This window comes from Echinops telfairi, unplaced genomic scaffold, assembly GCF_000313985.2.
Source record: "Echinops telfairi isolate 266 unplaced genomic scaffold, ASM31398v2 ScPeMD7_7400;HRSCAF=8409, whole genome shotgun sequence".
NCBI classification, from domain to species: domain Eukaryota; kingdom Metazoa; phylum Chordata; class Mammalia; order Afrosoricida; family Tenrecidae; genus Echinops; species Echinops telfairi.
This window is the reverse complement of record NW_022111300.1, coordinates 14,458,152-14,477,510: the sequence shown is the minus strand read 5'-3', so window position 1 is coordinate 14,477,510 and position 19,359 is coordinate 14,458,152. Positions and strand designations below refer to the sequence as shown.

The window sequence follows — 19,359 nt, the reverse complement described above, 5'->3', positions numbered from 1 at the left end:
AGACATTTTCATGTGGCTAATGAAATCACTCAGAACATGTATTTGAAGATTGGAGGATGTGGTCCTGGTTAAGAGACTAATGCAGTGCTAATAATGTGGTTTTCGGCGAGCTTCGCCTGGGCTAGGTTTTAAGGCTGCCCGTGAGCGATGAGCTCTCCAAGCCCTGTCTGCACGATACTGCTGACCTGCGCTTCCACAAGAAGGAGATCAGAGGAAAGGAAGAGGGAAAGTCCAGCCTAGTCCTGGGACTCCTGGTTCCGTGGCTGTTAACAACGGGACCTGACTGAACTGGGGATGCGAACCTTTATTTGAAGAGTGATTTTTGCATTGCATTTTCCTAGGAAGTTGAGGTTTTTACAGACCAGTAAAATACCCCAGATTAAGTTGGAAGTCTCAAAATTGAATTTGTTGAGGAAGGGCAGGCAAAAGAACAAAACAAAACAAAAAAAGCCAAATGGACCTCCAACAAATCATATTAACTTTTAAAAAAGAGTACATGTGTGTTTGTGAGTTTCAAAGTGTGAATGTGTCTTTCAAAGTGTGAATGATAATTTTCAAGCGAATAAACTCAGCTCTGTGGGGAGGGGAGAGCTTACTGCATTTTTACATTTTCTTTTTTTTTTTTTCTTTCCCAAAACCATCTTGGGAGTCCATACAGATGCTACATCATTCCATCATTCTGACCCACCAAGCAGTAGCGGACCATTGCTAGCACAGTTTGTTTCACATCTTCTTTCCCTTCTTGCACTCCTTGACATAATTTTTCTCTTTGTGTGTGTGTGTGTGTGTGTTTCTGCCAGTTTCATGAGAGCCGTCCATAAACACTTTTCTGAACTGCCTTTGTGCCAGAGATTTCAGAATACAGAACTGGTCCCACATTTTCTCACTCTGCCTCAGATTATTCAGTACCTTTGATCGATGGTGCTGCTCTTAAGAATAATCAAGTTTGCCAAGGTACCTGAACAAATGGATCCGTGTGCGGTAATTACTTGGATTACTTTGTGAACATAAATCTTCTAATAGCGAAGACTTTAAACAGGTTAGAAATCTTCCCATCGTTGACCATGCTAACGCGTGTTTGCCAGAAACGTGAGTGGAACCTTATGGTGCAGTCAATGAAGAAGTAAACTATTTGGGGAATGTGGTTGATAGAAGAAGAATAGATTGCAGATTATTGGGATCTCCTAAAATAAAGTTTTCCCTTTTTTCTTCCCCCAGCCAATCGACTTTGAAACAAACCGGATGTTTGTCCTTACTGTCGCTGCTGAAAATCAAGTGCCATTAGCTAAGGGTATTCAGCACCCACCTCAGTCAACCGCAACAGTGTCTGTTACAGTTATTGATGTGAATGAAAACCCCTATTTCGTACCCAATCCCAAGATCATTCGCCAAGAAGAAGGCCTCCATGCTGGTACTATGTTAACGACATTCACTGCTCAGGACCCAGATCGATATATGCAGCAAAATATTAGGTATGAAGTGTCACGGTGGTCTTGCGATCTGCATCACGGTGGTCTTGCGATCTGCATCACGGTGGTCTTGCGATCTGCATTATGCACTGTGCTGCGTACTACCTCTATTTAATTCACCATTTGATAAGAAGTTTTCATTCGAATCAGAGTACTAATTACATCATGATGACTTAAAATGACTTCATGAATTCCCCCATCCATCAGTTGGGGGCTGTGTTCGATGGGAAATGTACTACACCAACTTTAGCCGTATTTTGAAGGAGGGGAAAAGTCCCCACCTCTTTCTTGCCTGCCCCCTTTCTGTTTTCTTTTCATTCTGTGTTCAGAACACAGTTGATAGTGATTTTGCCTGAGCTTTGATACCACACATCACAGAAAGAGTCTACCATGAGTAAATAGGAGACTCGCAGAAAATTATAACATTTATCTTTTCTCTGCCCAAGAAGAAGAAAACTCATGCCAAAAGTAAGATCTAAGAGCTAATTATTTTCTTCCCTTACCTATACAGCAGTTATTGGCGATATAAAACTTATCTGTAAGGATTTCCAACCTCAGCAAAATCTAATTTATACTTTGGGATGAGTAAGTGGATGCTGGAAGGGTATCCCCCATGCAGCTACTCTGCACAGCTGGTGCTGGTGATTCAAAAAATTAACTCATATTTTATTTAACCTCTTGAAAGGACTGCTGCAGAGAACTCTCTTGTCCTCTCCACTTTTCTCTGTAAATTGAACTCAAGCCAGTGAAGTCGCGAGCTATACCGTGCGTCGAAATCCTACAAGGTTATGTAGAGCCTTCAGACATGGTGTATTGTTTCCAAGATTACTTGGAGACCTGGGTGATGCAAACAGTTAAGTAGTCTGGTGACTTCTACAGAAAGGTTGCCTTGCTTGAGGATCTGCTTCTGAAAGGCAACATCCTTGACCACCCAGTGGGACAGCCCTGCTGTGCCCACGTGGTTGCTGTGTTCATCCAGGGTCCTAGAGAAACAAATCCAGTGACGGTCACAGATGTGTAAGAAAGAGCTCTGGATTAAGAAGTAATTATATATCGAGAAAACAGCCCAGTCCAACTCACGCCCATAAGGCCGATACTAGTCCTTAAGTCCCTCTTCAGACTCACACAGCCACATGTAATGATGCACAATGCAGGAAGATCACAGCCGGTGGGTGCAAAATCTTGTGGAGCCAATGGTGGTAGCTGCCTCTCCAGGGCTCTGGCAGCAAGCATGGTCAGCCAGCAGGAAGGTGAAGGCAGAGAGAGAAGGGAAGGCTCCCAGGACACTCCTTGTGAAAAGGCCACACCCACAAAGAGGCACCATCAGGCTTGACCTGATTGACAGGTTGACTACCACCCCTACACGTCTATAGATCTTCAAGTTGACATGAAATTATGTAATTATTACAGTCGCCATGAGCCAGAATTGATTTCATGGCAACTACCGATAGTAAAAATCCATCGGCTAGCCTAACTTGAAAAATTCAACCCACCCTCCCAGCCCCTGCCCAGGAAAAAAACTAAACGAGGTTCGGATAATAAATTCCTTAGCCAGGCATTGATAAGGAGCCAGTTCCTGAAGGAGAGGTGGTTCGGAGACGGAGGGTCGCCACGAGATCCTAGTAGATCCTAGTAGACTAGGACGCTTGGAGTCTTGGTCACATCTCTGGCAGGATGACATAGCAGAACACCATAGGAATGTTCCATGATACAAAGATAAGCGTCCATTGGAGTTAAAGTCTCATACATTAGAGCACTCGCTAATTTAGAAGGTATGCTATTTGTACCACGAACATTCATTACATGAAACAAGAGCCTAAAACAAGATAGGTTAAATCTTTCTTTGGTCCCCGTGGGGAGATTGGCTCCCAGGCAAACCTCTCACACTCATAGAGAGCCTGACTGAATGCAATCTTTATCTGTCTTCCAAATCCATTGCCACAGAAATAGTTTCTCAGGTCAAGGTTGTTTCTATCCATAGTCTACAAAAATGCAAACTAGTGACCTGGTCGCATGTACAATCAGATCTGCAAACTATGCTTTTTTTTTTTTTTTTAATAGCAAGCTAACTAAAGTTGCTGTGTTTTCATTTTGTAGATACACAAAACTGTCGGACCCTGCCAATTGGCTAAAAATAGATCCCGTGAATGGACAAATAACTACAATTGCTGTATTAGACAGAGAATCCCCGAATGTGAAAAACAATATATATAACGCAACTTTCCTGGCTTCTGACAATGGTACGTGATTAGATCCCCATGTCATCTGGTAAATTGTTAAAGAGAGGGGGAATGCCTCACCGTGCCTTATCAGGAAGTGAGGTTTTCTCCCAAACTCAATTGTTTGGAGAGCTGACCTTTAGTGCTCTAAGGTCCAACTTTTCTTCCCCGTTCCCAATGGGCTTCTTATGGCCTAGTTCCCTGTCTTCTGTAACAAATGGCCTCCGTGTCCCCAGACCTTCCAGGGTAACCCAGTATTGTGATTTTAAGCCATGGCAGCCTTACTGCCCTGCCGTTCGTTCGTTCATGGCTCACTCCAGCACTGCGTGCCTGTCCCAGGGTTTCTTTGAGTTATTCTTTCCTGTTTCTTCTAGTCTAATCACTACATCAGTCTGTCTTCTCCGTAGATGTCTTCCTCTTTCTAATTCTCTGTGTCTGGTCAGCCATGGGCTAGGAAACTCTTAAGTTTGTACATACATTGGGATATGTAGACATTCAAATTTTACTACAGTGGTTTTAGCATATGACATTTAGTTTTAGGTGGTTTTTGAAAAATATTTTATCTCCCTTCTTTTGAGGTTTCGGCAGAATTCTAAACTTTTGAGATCAGTAAATAAGCAGTGTTGAAGTGCACCTGGTGAGGCAATAGTAACAGTACTTAGCTACGAACTGAAACGTCCACCGTTTGGACCCATCAGCCGCTCTTCCGGGCAGAAGACTTGGTGCACCGCTTGAAAGGTTACAGCCCAGCAAACCGTATGGGGCGGTTCCACCCTGTCCTGTTAGCATGGGCTCAGCAGCACCTCACAAGATTCAGTTACTTCAGTAAATCTAGAGAGAGACTTTCCTGCTTCATTAATTCTCAGGATGACCTGTCTTTGAGAGCGTAAGCTCTGACCACCTGGGTCCATGGGGGCAAAGATAAGGCTGTTTACTGCAGTACAGATTTACAGCCCCAGAAACCCTAGGGAGCCACTCTGTTCTGCCCTATAAGATTACTAGGAGTTGGCATTGTCTCGATGGTAGGGTCCCCTGGATTCAAACTTCATCTCTACCACTTTCTCAATGTGAGACTGGTGACAAGCTTTTAAATATTAGCGTCCTCTTGTGTGTTGGTAACGGTGACACTCTCCAACACAAGATTTGAGGAAGACTCGTAGAGAGCAGGCACTGAAACCTTTCCTGAGTCACACGGGGTCTGGACTAGCATTTTACGGTGCAATGAGAACAGAGTGGGTGTTGCTCAGCCCCGCCCTTGGTGGCAGCTCCACCCCTTATGGCCAGAGCTGCCCTTTCCTGACACCCACATTCTGCACCTGCTTAAACCTGCCTCATAGGATTGCGATGACATCATGTACTTGAAGCAATTGAGACTTTCCTTGAGCAGGTTGGTCATTGATCTTTTCACCACGGTGTTCTTCCTAAGACAAGGCCTCTGGTTCTAGAAACCTATCTGTAGACCCTAACAGTATCTCATAGCTGGGTTTAAATTTTTAAAAATTTTATGAGTTTCAAAACTGAATCTAAACCATATGCTCAAATGATCGGAGTGGCAAACGATAAATGCTAGTGTTTAATGAAAACCACAGTCCTCATTTTAGTAGTCGAAATGTGCAATTTGAAAAACGTGAGCCGGCAGCACTTGTAATGCTGGCCGGCGTGGAACCTTTCCAGACCCTCTATAGTAGATTTGCTGAGATCAAGCTCTGGTAACTCAAGAGTGGTGATAAGGCCAAAGCAATATTTCTAATCCTTTCTAATGTCGGCGAGCTTTGGAACTTCATGCAAAACTGGAGTAGAAAGCTAATGGGACTTTTCCGCAAACTTTTTGAAGCCCCCTCATGTGAGGCCTGGTTAGCGGGGAACTTGGTAGGAATGGTTTCTGCTTTCACAGCGTGTCCTGTAAGGCTACCGTAAGAAAGTACCACACACGGGGTAGCCTACAAGAACAGAGATGGCTGTTCTCCGTTCTCAGGGACAGGTTCCCTCTATGGGGCTTCCTTTTCTCTCTCCTATCTTCAGGTAGCTCCAGGCATTCCTTGGCTAGTATGTGCTGCATAGACAGCTGCTTTTTCACGTGACCTTTCTTCTGTGTGTCTTCCTTGTCTCCTTTTTTTTTTTTTTGAAGGGCTCCACTAAGATCAGGTTTTGCCCTTCCTTATGTTAACAGAACACAGCTTCAAAGACCAAACCAGGTCAAGTTGCCAAGGATTGGGATTACACTTTGTCTGTTGGTAGAGAGTGGGGACCGAATTTAATCTGTAATAGTATGTAACTGAAGGTAAGGGACAGCTTTCCACTGCAGTGGAAATTAACGTAGTATATCTTCAACCAAGAGCCTTGGTAACACTAGTGGTTAAGCACTGGGCTGCAAAGTCAGCGGTTCAAACCCACCAGCTGTTCTGAGGATGAAAGATGAAGCTGTCTGGTCTCATGAAGATTTACAGTCTCCACAAGCCTAAGGCACAGTTCTCCTCTGTCCCATGTGGTCACTGTGGGTCAGACTTGATGGCCGTGGCTTTGGTGTGTTTTACTTCTTAAGCCATTATGTTCAGATTTAAAGAGTCATGAAATTAAATGTATGCATGCCTACCTTAAATCCCAACCTGATTTTTATCAACCAAGGTGGATGAAATTCTAACTGGAAAGGTACTTGATGAGGGTGGGAAAGGTGAGCGTCAAACCTGCCCGGCTGCGATGATTTACAAAAGCACTTGATTTTTAAATCATTCTGGATGCAGCATTTTGCATCCAGAATGCTCTGTAGAGTTATGATGAGAGTCCAAGGACACCACATGTGATGAGGTATGTGAAGGCTCTGGCCCTTGGATCACCACAGCAGTCACGGTGGTGGTAGACCAACCATGGTTCCTATGGGCCTTAGTTCCCTCTGCTCCCAGAACCTCAACAGGCCCCCCGTGAGTTTGCCTGGCTTTGAATTCCCTCCAGGAGTGTGAGCACTGTACTGATATAACAGAGTAGTGCGGCAGTAGACATTGCACCCAATTAAACTGCCGCGTGACGAGATGGTCTAGTGAAAAGAGATTGGCTGTGGCATTTGTCAGACTGATGCTTGTCACAGCTCCTCCAAGCAGGTAATGGCCACCCTGGTTCTTGATCTGGTTACACCTCCTTCAGACGATGCTAATGAGATAGATTATATTAAAAAAAAAAAAAACTTTTCTCAGGCAAGTAGCTGTGATATAGATATATATATATAAGATATATATCATTACTTCTATAAGATTTCATATATATATATATAATTCTAGTGTCCCTGCCCCAGAGGAGGTCTCTGGTACCATAGTACTTGACATCCTGGTTCTCCATCACAGTAGGAAGTCCACAAGAGCAGAGCCCTGGTTCCACTTCTCTGTCGTTCCCTACGCACACAGGGCTCTGCGTGCCGGGCATGTGGGGAGGGTAAGGTGCGGATCACTCTTGGAGGAGCGTACACGGTCACTGCGCTCAGCTCCTGCAGAGCTGCAGTGGGACTCAGGGTCATCCTTGTCCCTAAAACAGTCTCTCCCCATGCTGAGGCAACTGGGTTTTGTCAACATTGTACAACGATAAGGCAAGAAAGGCCAGACACATTGAGAATTTCATAGGAATTGAGGCTTGTTCAGTATTTTTTTTAAATTGTTCTCCTTCTTCAGGAATTCCTCCTATGAGTGGAACAGGGACACTGCAGATCTATTTACTTGATATTAATGACAATGCTCCTCAAGTGTTACCTCAAGAGGCAGAGACATGCGAAACTCCAGACCCCAATTCAATTAACATCACGGCACTGGATTATGACATTGATCCAAATGCTGGGCCATTTGCGTTTGATCTCCCCTTGTCTCCGGTGACTATTAAGAGAAATTGGACCATCACTCGGCTTAATGGTAAGAACTGGTTAATTATTTGATATCTGTGCCATTGAGAGGTTTTTGAAACCCATGATGAGAAGTCGATTTAATGTGCTTTATAACCTCATTAAACATATATTTAAAGATAGTTAGCATTTTACAATAAGGTATTAAAAGCGCTCCGTGTTGAAACTCAGCTTAGTGTTGCTATGAATCTGAATCAACTTAATGGCAGTGGTTTGCTTTGTTGATCTCAGAAAGAATCCTCACAATCCAGCAAATAATTCTCACCGCTGTAGATCGGGCACTAGGTAGTAGATGTCTTCAGGAAAATGCATTTGACACTGCGTTAGGCATTCACCGTCACCCTGTCTCTTTCCTTCTTCACATAGGTGATTTTGCTCAGCTTAATTTAAAGATCAAGTTTCTTGAAGCAGGGATCTATGAAGTTCCAATCATTATCACCGATTCGGGTAATCCTCCCAAAGCAAATATTTCCATCCTCCGTGTGAAGGTTTGCCAGTGCGACTCCAACGGAGACTGCACGGATGTGGACAGGATTGTGGGAGCCGGGCTGGGCACCGGGGCCATCATCGCCATCCTGCTGTGCATCATCATCCTGCTCAGTAAGTGCTCTCCCCGCCTCTTGGACCCCAATGACTTCTGCTTCCAGGAAAGGTAGCGAAGTATCCGTTCCTGCTGCGGTCGGGGGACGCCGGGGAGGGGATCGCAAAACTCAGGGTTTGGGGGATATTGCGTTCCTTTAAGGCTGATGGGGAAAAAAACGAGGACCGGATAAGGGCAATGACTGAGTAACGTGACGAATGTCGTTCATGTCACGGCCTAATACGTGTGAAGGTTGTTGAAATTGCAGATGTTTTGGCCTATGATAATATCTGCATCATTAAAATTTTAAAGGTAAGAAGTTACATTTTTTTTAAAAGTAAGCTACTGTCTTCCTTTAACCTTTGAGCATTTCCTCACCCACCAGACATGGGACAGCCACGCCCATGTCACAGAGAAAGCCCCGTGCACTGTTTGAAGCCCTGATGTTTTCACAGCAAACCTGCCCTGCTCTCCACTTCCAGGCGGGGACCCTTCTGTTCTGATGCTGATTGCTTGGAGAGCGATAGCAAACGCTTTCCCTGTGCCCTGTCAAACAGCCCTTGCCTTGAGCACCTCCCTTATGACTTGAGCATGAATGTGTGGCACGTAGTTGATGATTTAGGAAAATGAGTATATTGCTTTCCTTCACTTTCCTTCAAATAAAGCCCAGTCAGCAACCTGCTCCAGTCATGCAAGGACCAAGGTATTTGTTTTTGAAGGGCTGCGTCGAAAACCGAGAGATTGTACTTCCCAGGCAGCACATTTGATGGTAGAAATGATTACCTAGCGTGATAAATTATCTGTCTTTAGAGTAAGTGTAGATTAAGGAATTGCTCCTTTCTAAGACACTTTGCAATCTTTGGTTCAGTGGAATGCAGGAAATTAACCACTGGAAAGTACTTTCGGAACCACTTCTAAGACGCAGGTTAAAAGAATAAATGGCCTCAGCTTCGTGCTTTATTGTGGGATAGCAGCAGGACTTAGTTTATTGTGCGTTCATGCTACGCACCAATCACTTTCTCGAAAATGTTGGCCATTTCTTTTATGCTTTCTCCATTTACAAGTATTCTGGTAATTTAGAATTCCTTCCCTTTATTCTAAGCAATTACTATAGAAGCCCGGGCATTTTTACTTCCTGTGTGGAGACTGCTTTGGCTATAATTTGAAACCTGCATGCTATACTAATAATCCACTTGCTAGATTTCGCCTTGGAACAATGGCAAATGAGATCATGTATCTGGCTTTTAAAGGAGGATATTTACTTTTATGGCCAATAATAAAAAATGTGCTCAAATAGGAGTCATTAAATCTTTTGCTTCAGGATGTAAACTGATATCCCCAGGTTTTAGACAGAATGTGTTCCTAGATGTGCACTTAGGGACATGTTTCAGTTTCATGTGAAGTGTGGCCTATATGCCAAGCTTATCAAGGGAGGTGCAGGTATGATGGGTTACGATGTGAAGGAACCGACTATAGCACTTTGAAGGGAAATGAATTGGTGCTGATTTTAATATCAACTCTAGACCTGGCACAAAGTGTAAAACACAAGTGTAAAGCCCAATGTTATTTCAATGCTCACGTGAATCCTTTGGCCTTCTTAACCTGAAACATGGGTTTTGATGGCAACAGAAGGGAGCAGGGTGGAGTTTAAAAAAAGCACTGGGGGCTAGAAAGATATAATTTCTGAGCCCGCCCGCCCACCACCTCAGCCATCTTGGCAAACACCCATCCACCCTGAAACTTGTTTTCTCCCTAAATTGGGGGGCACAGGACAGCTGGCCGAAATCAACCAAAGAGCAATTAAGCAATATATAACAATTTAACTTAATTTGGATTTTAGAATTAAAAAGCATTGTATCAATCTCACCCTCTAGCAAGGCAATGGGGAAACAAAGTTATTATTCCCCGTTTTGTAAATGATAGAGCTGGGGCAGAGAATTGTATGAAGGAGTAATGGAACCTATTCTTCACTGAACCCCAGTATTTCTTCCCCTGGTTTTTGTAATAAGAGACTGGAAATGGGTAATAGAATGAAAACTGCATTGCCAGCTAGCTCTAGAAACACATGCACATAAACTATTAGTGAACTCAATGATTAGATAGTTCAGACTTGTCAACTCACAGTAATATATTTTTTGTGTGTTTTCCTATTTTCTTCCGTAGTCCTGGTTTTGATGTTTGTGGTATGGATGAAACGCCGTGATAAAGAACGCCAGGCCAAGCAACTTTTGATTGATCCCGAAGACGATGTAAGAGATAATATTTTAAAATATGATGAAGAAGGTGGAGGAGAAGAAGATCAGGTGAGAAATGGTTTAAATCTTTAAAAAAGAATGCTTAAGGATCATATAGTTTACTTAATGGGAGAAATGGATGGTATTGAGTTTCACTCCCATTGTTACGTTATCAGATATTGGCTGGAAGTTTTCCCATGCATGCTTAACATTCTTGAGGTTTTGTTTTGCTTTGTTTTCTGGTTGTTGTTTGTTTTGTTTTTTAAAAAAAATGCCAAATGTCACCTTACTTATTTGTCATTAACATGCCAAAGAATCTAGGATTTAAACCCATCCCAACTATATTTATATTAATAAAAATATTTTCTTCACAATGTTTTTTTCATCACTCAATGTTCTTCATAAATATTAATATAAGTAAAAGTAGTGTCTGTGCCGGTATCTGGAAATTTACATGGATGGTATAAAATACACTTAACTACATTCTACAAATACCAAGTCAGTGTAATATTCCAGACACTAATCACTGGAGATAAAAAGGCGGGGGCACCTCTTTCCTCAAGGATTTTGCAAGGATTTTATTACAGGGGCCCTTAAAAAATTCCTGGAGAAGTAGCATTAACAGATGATGGGGTTTTTCCACAGACTATGGAAGCACCCTCAAAGATTCCCCAGAACCATTTGACCTTAAAGACCAATTCTGGCTCATCTCTGTATCCATCCTGCCTGTTGTGGTGCCTCCCTCCTGACCAGCTCAATAAATGTTTTCATGGTAGTTATAAAATAATGTAAACTCTGAAATGTTGTATACATGCGGAATGACATTTACAAGGAAGAGCAGGACTGATACATGGAAAACAAAGTTGTCTATCAGAGCAGAAGGACGTTCCAGATAACATAGGAAAAGCTAACATTTACGGACCAAAGACTTTGAATGCTCTTGTTGTTAGCTCCCACTGCGTCTGTTCTGACTCATAGTGACTGTATGGACAACACTACCCAGTCCGACATGATCAGCACAATCGTTGCTGTAGTTGAGCCTGTAGTTATAGCCATTATGTGACTAACCCGTGCCACCGAAGGTCTTTCTCTCTTTTGCTGAACCTCTGCTTTAACAAGCTTGCTGGGCTTCTCTAGGGACGGGACACTCTTAGTAACACGTGCCCAGTACGAGAGAGACAAAGCCTCTTCCTCCTCAGTTCCAAATACCATTCTGGTTATTCTTCTAAATCAGATTTGTTCATTCCTCGGGCAGTCCTTGTGTATTCAATATTCTCCAACACCATAATTCAACCTTCCATTTCTTCAATCAGTCCAATTCACTGTCCAGCTTTTGATTAGCCATGAAATGAGTGAAAATACTCTCATTTGAGTCAAGCGCCCTAAAGTTCCCCTAGTGGGCTTTGATTTTCAACCCTTCATAGAGAGATCGTTTGCAGCAGATATGCCTGGTAAAGTGCATCATTTATTTTCTTCACTGCTGCTTCATGGGCTTTGGTTGTGCCTCCAAATGAAATTAAATCCTTGACAACTTCCATCTTTTTCCTGTTTATCATGATGCTTATTGATCCAGTTGTGAAGATTTTTTGTTTCTTTATGTTGAAGTACAGTCCATGCTGAAATCTGTAGTCTTTGCCATTAATAACAGCTTAAAGTCTTCTTCACTTTCAGCAAACAAGGCTGTGTGATCTGTGTATTGCAGGTTGTTAATGCCACTCATGTAATCCTGATGCTGTACTGGCCTTCATCATAATACAGCTTCTCTGATGATTTGATCAGTTTAGAGTTCGAACGAGTACGGTAAAAGGATCCAATTCTGATACAAAACTAGCCTGATTTTAAACCAAACAGTATCCTCAAATGACTGCGCTAGATCTAGGCACAGACTATGCTGGCCACAATGAAGTATTCTGGGATTCCTGTTTTTCACACTGTTAGTCATAATTTGTTATGATCCACACAACTGAATGAGTGCATAGTCAACAAAACCCAGGTAAACATCTTTCTGGTGTTCTCTTCTGTCGCCATCAGTGGATAGTGCATACATTTTAATAATATATTAACTGTTTTCCCTTCTAGACACATAGGTCTTATCCTATCATGGACGATGTTGTACTTCAGGACAAATCTTGCCATGATCTTTCTTAGCAGCGAATGCAATGCCATCCTCTTCAGTGTGGCATCCCAGGCATTGTAGACCATACCTGTGTTTGTCGGATTCCGAAGGGCCAACACTAATCCGTTTCAACTCGCTAAATGTATTGCGTACTGATCTTCATGTGTTCCTTCTCTATTCTTCCATTGGCTTCCAATTTTCTTAGAGTCATACTTTGTACATTCCACACTCATTATTAATGGATATTTTAAGCTGTTCTCTTTTGAATGTTAGCCTCTTTAAGCTCCTCAACATGTGATATTAGTACTGTGAATAATTCCCACTATTGTGATGGAAAACAGAAATTAGCGGGGGGTTGGATTATACAGTCATACAACTAGTTAGTGAGAGTTATGTCAGTTCAAGTCTGTCTGGTACCAACATTTTCAAACTATGTGGTATACTATCAGTTGAAATTATCAAGATTTTTTTAATTTTTGGAAAGAATCACTATAGCAAATATTTGTAGTTCCTGGAGAAGTAGCTTTAAAAGATGATGGGATTATTCCCATTATCACATGCACATAAACTAAATGATGCATTGCACTAGGCATATCTGCTGCAAATGATCTCTCTATGAGGGTTGAAAAGCAAAGCTTACTTGGGGAACTATATTTCCACTTCTTTTTGTAAATTCCAGGGTGAGTCATGCAAAAAATGAGCCCAGCATTTGGAGATTTGGTTTATTATCAGTAAATGAATTTGTGTTCTTTCTTAAATCTACACTATATCACCATGCTGGTTATCAGGCTTATTAGCTTGAATAAAACCAGATTTCATGAACACATTCATCTCTTACTTTTCTCCTTTGAGGACATGATCTCTCTCTCTTTGTGCGAGCAAAGCACATTCCCATCCATTATTGTGTTGAATCTTTGGGACAGCCTGTGAGTGTTTTCCGTGCACAGACAGTTCCATGATTTCCACTCGAGAGTTAGTAGTTGGCAGAGTCACCACTTGAGCCCCTGTTTCCTGACTCCGAGTTAACACACTGCCGTGGAGTCCATACGGACTCATAGAGCTGCCCCTGTGCGTTTCTGAGGCTGTAAAGCCTCATCTTTCTCCTGCTGGTGGACCTCACAGTAAGCAGCTCAACGCATAACCATTACACCACCAGGGCTCACACTCCAAGTTCTGGTTCAGAATACCCCAGCCTTCTCATTTAGAAGCATTGCATGTTTAACCTGTGTTGTAAACTTGACTCAAGTGTGTAAAGCCGCTCAGCATACTGACTAATTAAAGTAGTTCTATCGATATAGCTCAGGGTTGCTTGATTATAAATGTCTTTGAATATTCCAATTTATGTTTGGCTTACTCCTGTTTGAACTAGCCTTTCACTTTCCTTGGCTGCCCTCCTGATCAACAAACATATCGAGCACATTTTCTTATAAGTCTTCTGCTTTCAGTATTTTCTTTTTGTCACTGTGCATAATTTTTCAGGCATTAACCTAACTCAGTGAAGCGTTAGTTAAAAGAGAGAGAGAGAGAGTCATCTGACTGCTCCACAAAATCCGAGGATAAGAGGAATGTGAAGAATTGCACGGTGGGGGGGTGTTAATCTTTATCCTTCTCTGTCCTCCCCAACATGTACAGGGAACTTGATTAAAGGGTTGCATTGGTGCTCATGCTTCTTTCCTTATCTACTTAGATTGCTGGTGCTTGACACCACATGGGAAAGCACCTGTTGTTGGATTTATTAATTGATGATGACAATCAATCTCTAGGCTCTTCTTTTCCTGACCTCGCAGACTGTAACTCTTTACAGGGTTTTCTTTGCTGCAAGGTCAATTCTTGAGTATAAGCTTGTTGCCCGCCTTGGCCCTGCCCCCCTTCCAACAGCCCAAGTATTTTTCTGGGACGCCCCTTGGCTCCTTCCTTTGGCCTTTTTGCAGTTGTTTTCCTGTAGCCTCTTCGCACATTAGTCTACATCCAGAAGTTCCATCTCGGATCATTTGTTAATAGTTTTTGTGTACAGTTTTCATTACAAAATACTGTGACAAAATTGCATATGGCTTTTTAATTTATTCCAATTTGACCTCTTCAGAACATAGCCAACGATGCAGTGTAGGAATATTACAGGGAGGGTAGTCATTCCCGTGTCTCCATCCCCAGGACCACTACCTTACTGCAGGCCAGTATCATCACCGCCTAGGGAGGGTCCTGTCTCTGGTTTGACGCCCATCCACACTCTGGAATTTGTTAAAATTCTAACTTCATATTCCTCATTGGGTGCCACCAGGATAAACGAGGCCAAAGCCGATGGGAAAGAGTCTAGGAGACCAGCACACTCCCTCGGGAGGTCCACTCAATAGGTCCGTCCACACAGGACCACAAATTCAAGTTTGGATGACTTTTCCTTATGCTTTTAATGTCAGATTATTTTCTTCTTCCTCTTACTATTTCTGCAGGGATAAAAACAGTTATGGGTCACTCTTTTCCTAAGAGAAATTCATTACTTTCTCTACTTGAGTTCAGCTAGGCTCTGTTATCAGGCATCTTACAGCTTTAAACATATGTATTTAGCAATGTATGTCAGTTGTTCTCTGTATTAGAAAGTGAATACGACCACAAAGCTCTTTGTGCTCTTGTGACCACGAAGCAGAAGACTTGACAGGTTCTAGAACATACCCACTTCTCATCAGAATAATAAGAGCCTCATCTTTATCTCGGAAAAAAAAAAAAGTGTGTTTGGAGGGGTGAGTGGTAAGGGATACCTGCTGTAAATGTTAAGATGCTAGTGAGGAGTTGGGCTTGTACAATGCATTGTATTCTGCTAGCCATATGTGCATGGGACTCCTGGTTAGGAGTTGTGGTACTTAGTTGTGTGTGTTGTCTCTCTAGCAGTGGAATATGATTCATGCTTTATTAGCCTTTTGAAAATATTACCTCCTTGATAACAATAGCTTTTGGAAATGCAATTGATGCCATGTTACATTCTAGACAAATTTCAGTCGATTTTTGTTATACAAACTCTTATTACAAAGCATGTCTGTTATATCAAGATGTGGGTAGAGTTTTTACAACAATAAAAAAAGATGCTGTACTCCACGGCCTGGGAAAACTGAAAAATGCGAGTTGGCTTTGTGCTGCAGTGTGGGAACCTGGCTTGTGATAGTCAGGCGAGGGGTCTGGATAGACATAAAGAAGTGTGAACCCTTGAAGGACTGGTGGGGTCACGGAGCTCAGTTGGTCCGTAGTAACTGTGGTTATAGGCAAACAGGGAGTCTGCTGCAGCGCGTGAGATGTTTATAACTCACTGCCCCATGGAGGCAATGCTGATTTCTAGTGAGCCCCTGTGAGATTCCGAGACCATAACTATTGACAAGAATAGATAGAAGAGCTGCTGGTGATTTTGAACTACCAACCATGCGGATCGCAGCCCAACAAGGAGCCACTGCACCACCGCCCCACCAGGGCTGTAGTGCCTAGTTTACAGTTCGCTTAGCCAAGATTCCGAGCCCTCCTGCCAGCAATTCGTGCCAAGAGGGAACTGATTAGAGAAAAAGCAAAGCAAAATTGCCTCTTAAAAAGTATTTCTTACCTTTCCTGCTTTATTAATCCGTATTTCTAGCCATTTGGTTTTTGTGCCATGGTGGAGGTTGCTGTTTTAACAGAATAAATGAGAGCGGCCTTAAAGAAAGAGGGGGTGGGGTGGGAGGGGAAAAATAAAAGCGAGGGGAAATAAAACTGCCCTTTTCCCTGCCTTGTGTGCAGTCAGACTTCATCCTGGTGTGGCCATCCAGCCCCAGGTCAGGTGGTCTGGAACGTGGTGGGGCCACTATTTGAAACCGACCGGAGCGAGCAGTGTTGGGAATGCGAGCGTATCTCCTCTCAGTGCTGTTGGCCACGGTCGGTCACACAGACCCCCTTCAGTATAATGTCCACTCTTCGAACGAGATGCCTTTGTTATCTGCTTCACGGCTGCAGTCGGGAGGGCTTGTTGGTGGTTATCAAGCCAGGTTTAATTACCCTCATTAGTCAATGCCCTTCGGTGCCCTTTTGGCCATTTGGGCTGGTTGCAGATACCTTATCACCTTTAATGTTCTCTGCATCTAGTTCTTTCCCTACCAGCCTTGCTAATGAAATCAGGGTGAATGGACAATGCAGCTGAGAGCGCATTTCCCCTGGAACCATAGCCCCAGGGTAGGAAACAGAAACTGATAGCTTCCTGCTCTTCAAAGCTTACCAGTGGTAAAAATTGGTCTTATATTAATCAAACATTTATCAAACATGTATAATGCTCAGCGGTGCCTACGTTAGCAAGTCCCAACGAAATCAATCCGCATTATGAGGTGCATTGACCTCATAATCAACCGGTATTTTCCACCTCTCAGGCAAGAATTCTACCTTTGAGGAAATTTCTGCCATTGCACTACTTGCAGGGTAACGAACAACAACACTGGTATATCAAGGGCTGTATGTATGTAGCTTCCTTTGACCCCTAACAGTACAGCAAAGTCAGCAAACTGTTAGAAAGTAAGAAAGTTTCATTCCAAAAAGAGTCCTCTGTTCATGTGCTTGGCAGAGCGCTGGCTCATCCAGGCCACGGCAACACTTCCTTTTGGATGTATCCGAAGTTCGCTAGCTTCTAGGACAGCGAGCAATTCAATGCACTAAAATTTGGCTTGGAAAATTTGCCATTCTCATGACCATGGACGATTGTGGAAACTCTTAATGTCTGAAGTAAGGTACCTTTGAGGTCTGCAATCAAGGTCATCAGGCTCATTATGGACTTCCACAAATGACAGGCAGTAGACACTGGATTCTTTGCCTGTGGCTGGTTCAAAGGAGCAAGACCAGCGTTCAGAGAGTAGGGCTCATCAACTGCACAGGCAGAAGTCATGTAGAGATAGAAGCTGCTCCGAGCATCTCCGGACAGAAATCACTGTGACTGCGCCAGGCACGCACATGCGTTTTCTCTCGGACCTGACTACTGCGTTGCACATCTGAACTCCCAGGTTCATAGCTGTAGAAGTGGCATCAAAATCTTCTCTTGTTCTCATCCGCCACTGAGCACTGTAGGTTTCAAGTTCCAGTAGTGAGCGAGCTATACCTGAATTCCGTTTTTTACCTCATCAACATAGAGGACTGCTGAAGGCAGGATTCTCTTGTGTCAAAGAGCATCTGAACTCTCACGGGAAGTGTCTGGTGGTTTGGGGCGCCTTTCTGAAAACTGCATTTCGTGTGACTTGAAAATGAAGCTCATGGACTGGGCATCATTGGGGAAGATAAGGCTACGGGTTGTAGTTCATTGAAGTGGCAGTGCTCTGAAATGGAAATCATTCACATTAAATCTGAATTTCCAGGTCCAAAAAAGTGAGTAAGAATAGGAGGCCCTGCCTCCTGACCAGGGTGGCAGTAATTGGAAATTGTTCAAGCAAGGCCAGCATGTTCTAGTAATTTTGTTTTAAGTTTTGGAAGCAAGCCAACTTTATTGATTTGTGCATCAGCCCGTGCCTGATACTTACTTTGGTAGACTTTAGGAATAATAGTAAGCGGGTACTAATTATTACTGGGCTTTAAATTTTAAAACATTTCTGTGAGGAGCAGGTAGGATATTGATTTTGGAACCATGGGATACATTTAGATAATATTAGTTTAATAAAAGAGAGTGAAAATGAAAGCAGATTAAGCACAGGCACAACTAGGTTAGCTGCTATAGGAACTCGACTATTCCAGTGATGTAAACCCAGTTGACATTATTCTTTGTGTGCTTAACAGTAATGGAGTTGCTTTGGCATGGGTATCTGCTTGGCGTGACACAGTTTTTCAGGAACCTATATCTTCCACATGTGGAGTCACCCTAACCATGCACATTTGGTAGCGCTAGCAGGAGAAAGGGCTTGCAGGATGATTTGGGGGAGATTTTATGGATGGGCCATGCCGAGAAGTGACATACATCTCTTATACTCCCCATTCACCTATTTGCTGTTTGCCCAGAAAGGAATGTGTGTGGGCTCATGAATCTGCTAGAAATCTTTTCCCAGCACCATGGGTTCGGAACATCAATGTTCCAGGATCCTTTCTGAGGTCCTTTGAGAACATTCTGTAACTTGGCACAGGAGGGTGCAGTATCAAGTGTGCCCTTCTGACCTCATCTAGACGTTCCAGAAGGAAGTGGGTTTTGAAGAGATGCAGGAGGTCATGAAAATGAGATACTCTATGAACATGAGAAACAGCTTGTTGGACTCACCTTGAACCAGGAGGGATATTTTGCTTTTTCTTGAGAGAGCTTCTCATACTCTCTGAGATACTAACATCATCTTTCAAATATCCAGGGGATTGGAAGGAGCCCTGGTGTCTTAATGATCATGCACTGGACTGCTAACCAGAAGAGCAGCCATTTGAAACCACCAGCTACTCTGTGGAAGAAAGACAGGCTTTCTACTTCAGTAGAGAGTCCCCATCTCGGAAACCCACAGGGGCAGCTCTGCCCTGTCTTACAGGGTCGATATCAGTCAATCAATTCAGTGGCACTAAGTACGGTCTTTGGGATGAGATTGGTGCATGCCTGACTCAATCCTGAAGTAGATGAGAGCGTAGACTCTTCATAGCACAGAAAGCACACTCACCCGCATTCCGTGCTGGCGACGGGGTGAACGCCCAGAGTTCCTGGGAGATAACTGAGAGCTAGGTTTAGGAATGGAGATTTGGAGGGTTAACAATGTCATTTCTCCTGCCATTGCCTCTTCACTGTGCAGTTTTAAGGCATAGGACTGTAGAGTCTATACATCTGTGCACATACTAAGCTTCTTTGCTTGTGGGCTTGGGCAGCACTGGGTTGGGATGATTTCGTGATGCACACTTAATCTTTATATAAAA

General features: G+C 43.1%; 1 protein-coding gene across 3 annotated transcripts in view; it reads left to right on the top strand.

Annotated features, from left to right (window-relative positions):
- CDH2 (cadherin 2) overlaps positions 1-19,359 on the top strand; it is a 126,315-nt gene that overhangs the window by 82,439 nt on the left and 24,517 nt on the right. For all 3 annotated transcript variants that reach the window (XM_045296122.1, XM_045296120.1, XM_045296121.1), the window contains exons 9-13: positions 1,219-1,472; positions 3,567-3,709; positions 7,345-7,578; positions 7,935-8,168; positions 10,312-10,451. In XM_045296122.1, coding sequence (XP_045152057.1) covers positions 1,219-1,472; positions 3,567-3,709; positions 7,345-7,578; positions 7,935-8,168; positions 10,312-10,451 — 1,005 coding nt within the window. The remainder of the gene's footprint in view (positions 1-1,218; positions 1,473-3,566; positions 3,710-7,344; positions 7,579-7,934; positions 8,169-10,311; positions 10,452-19,359) is intronic.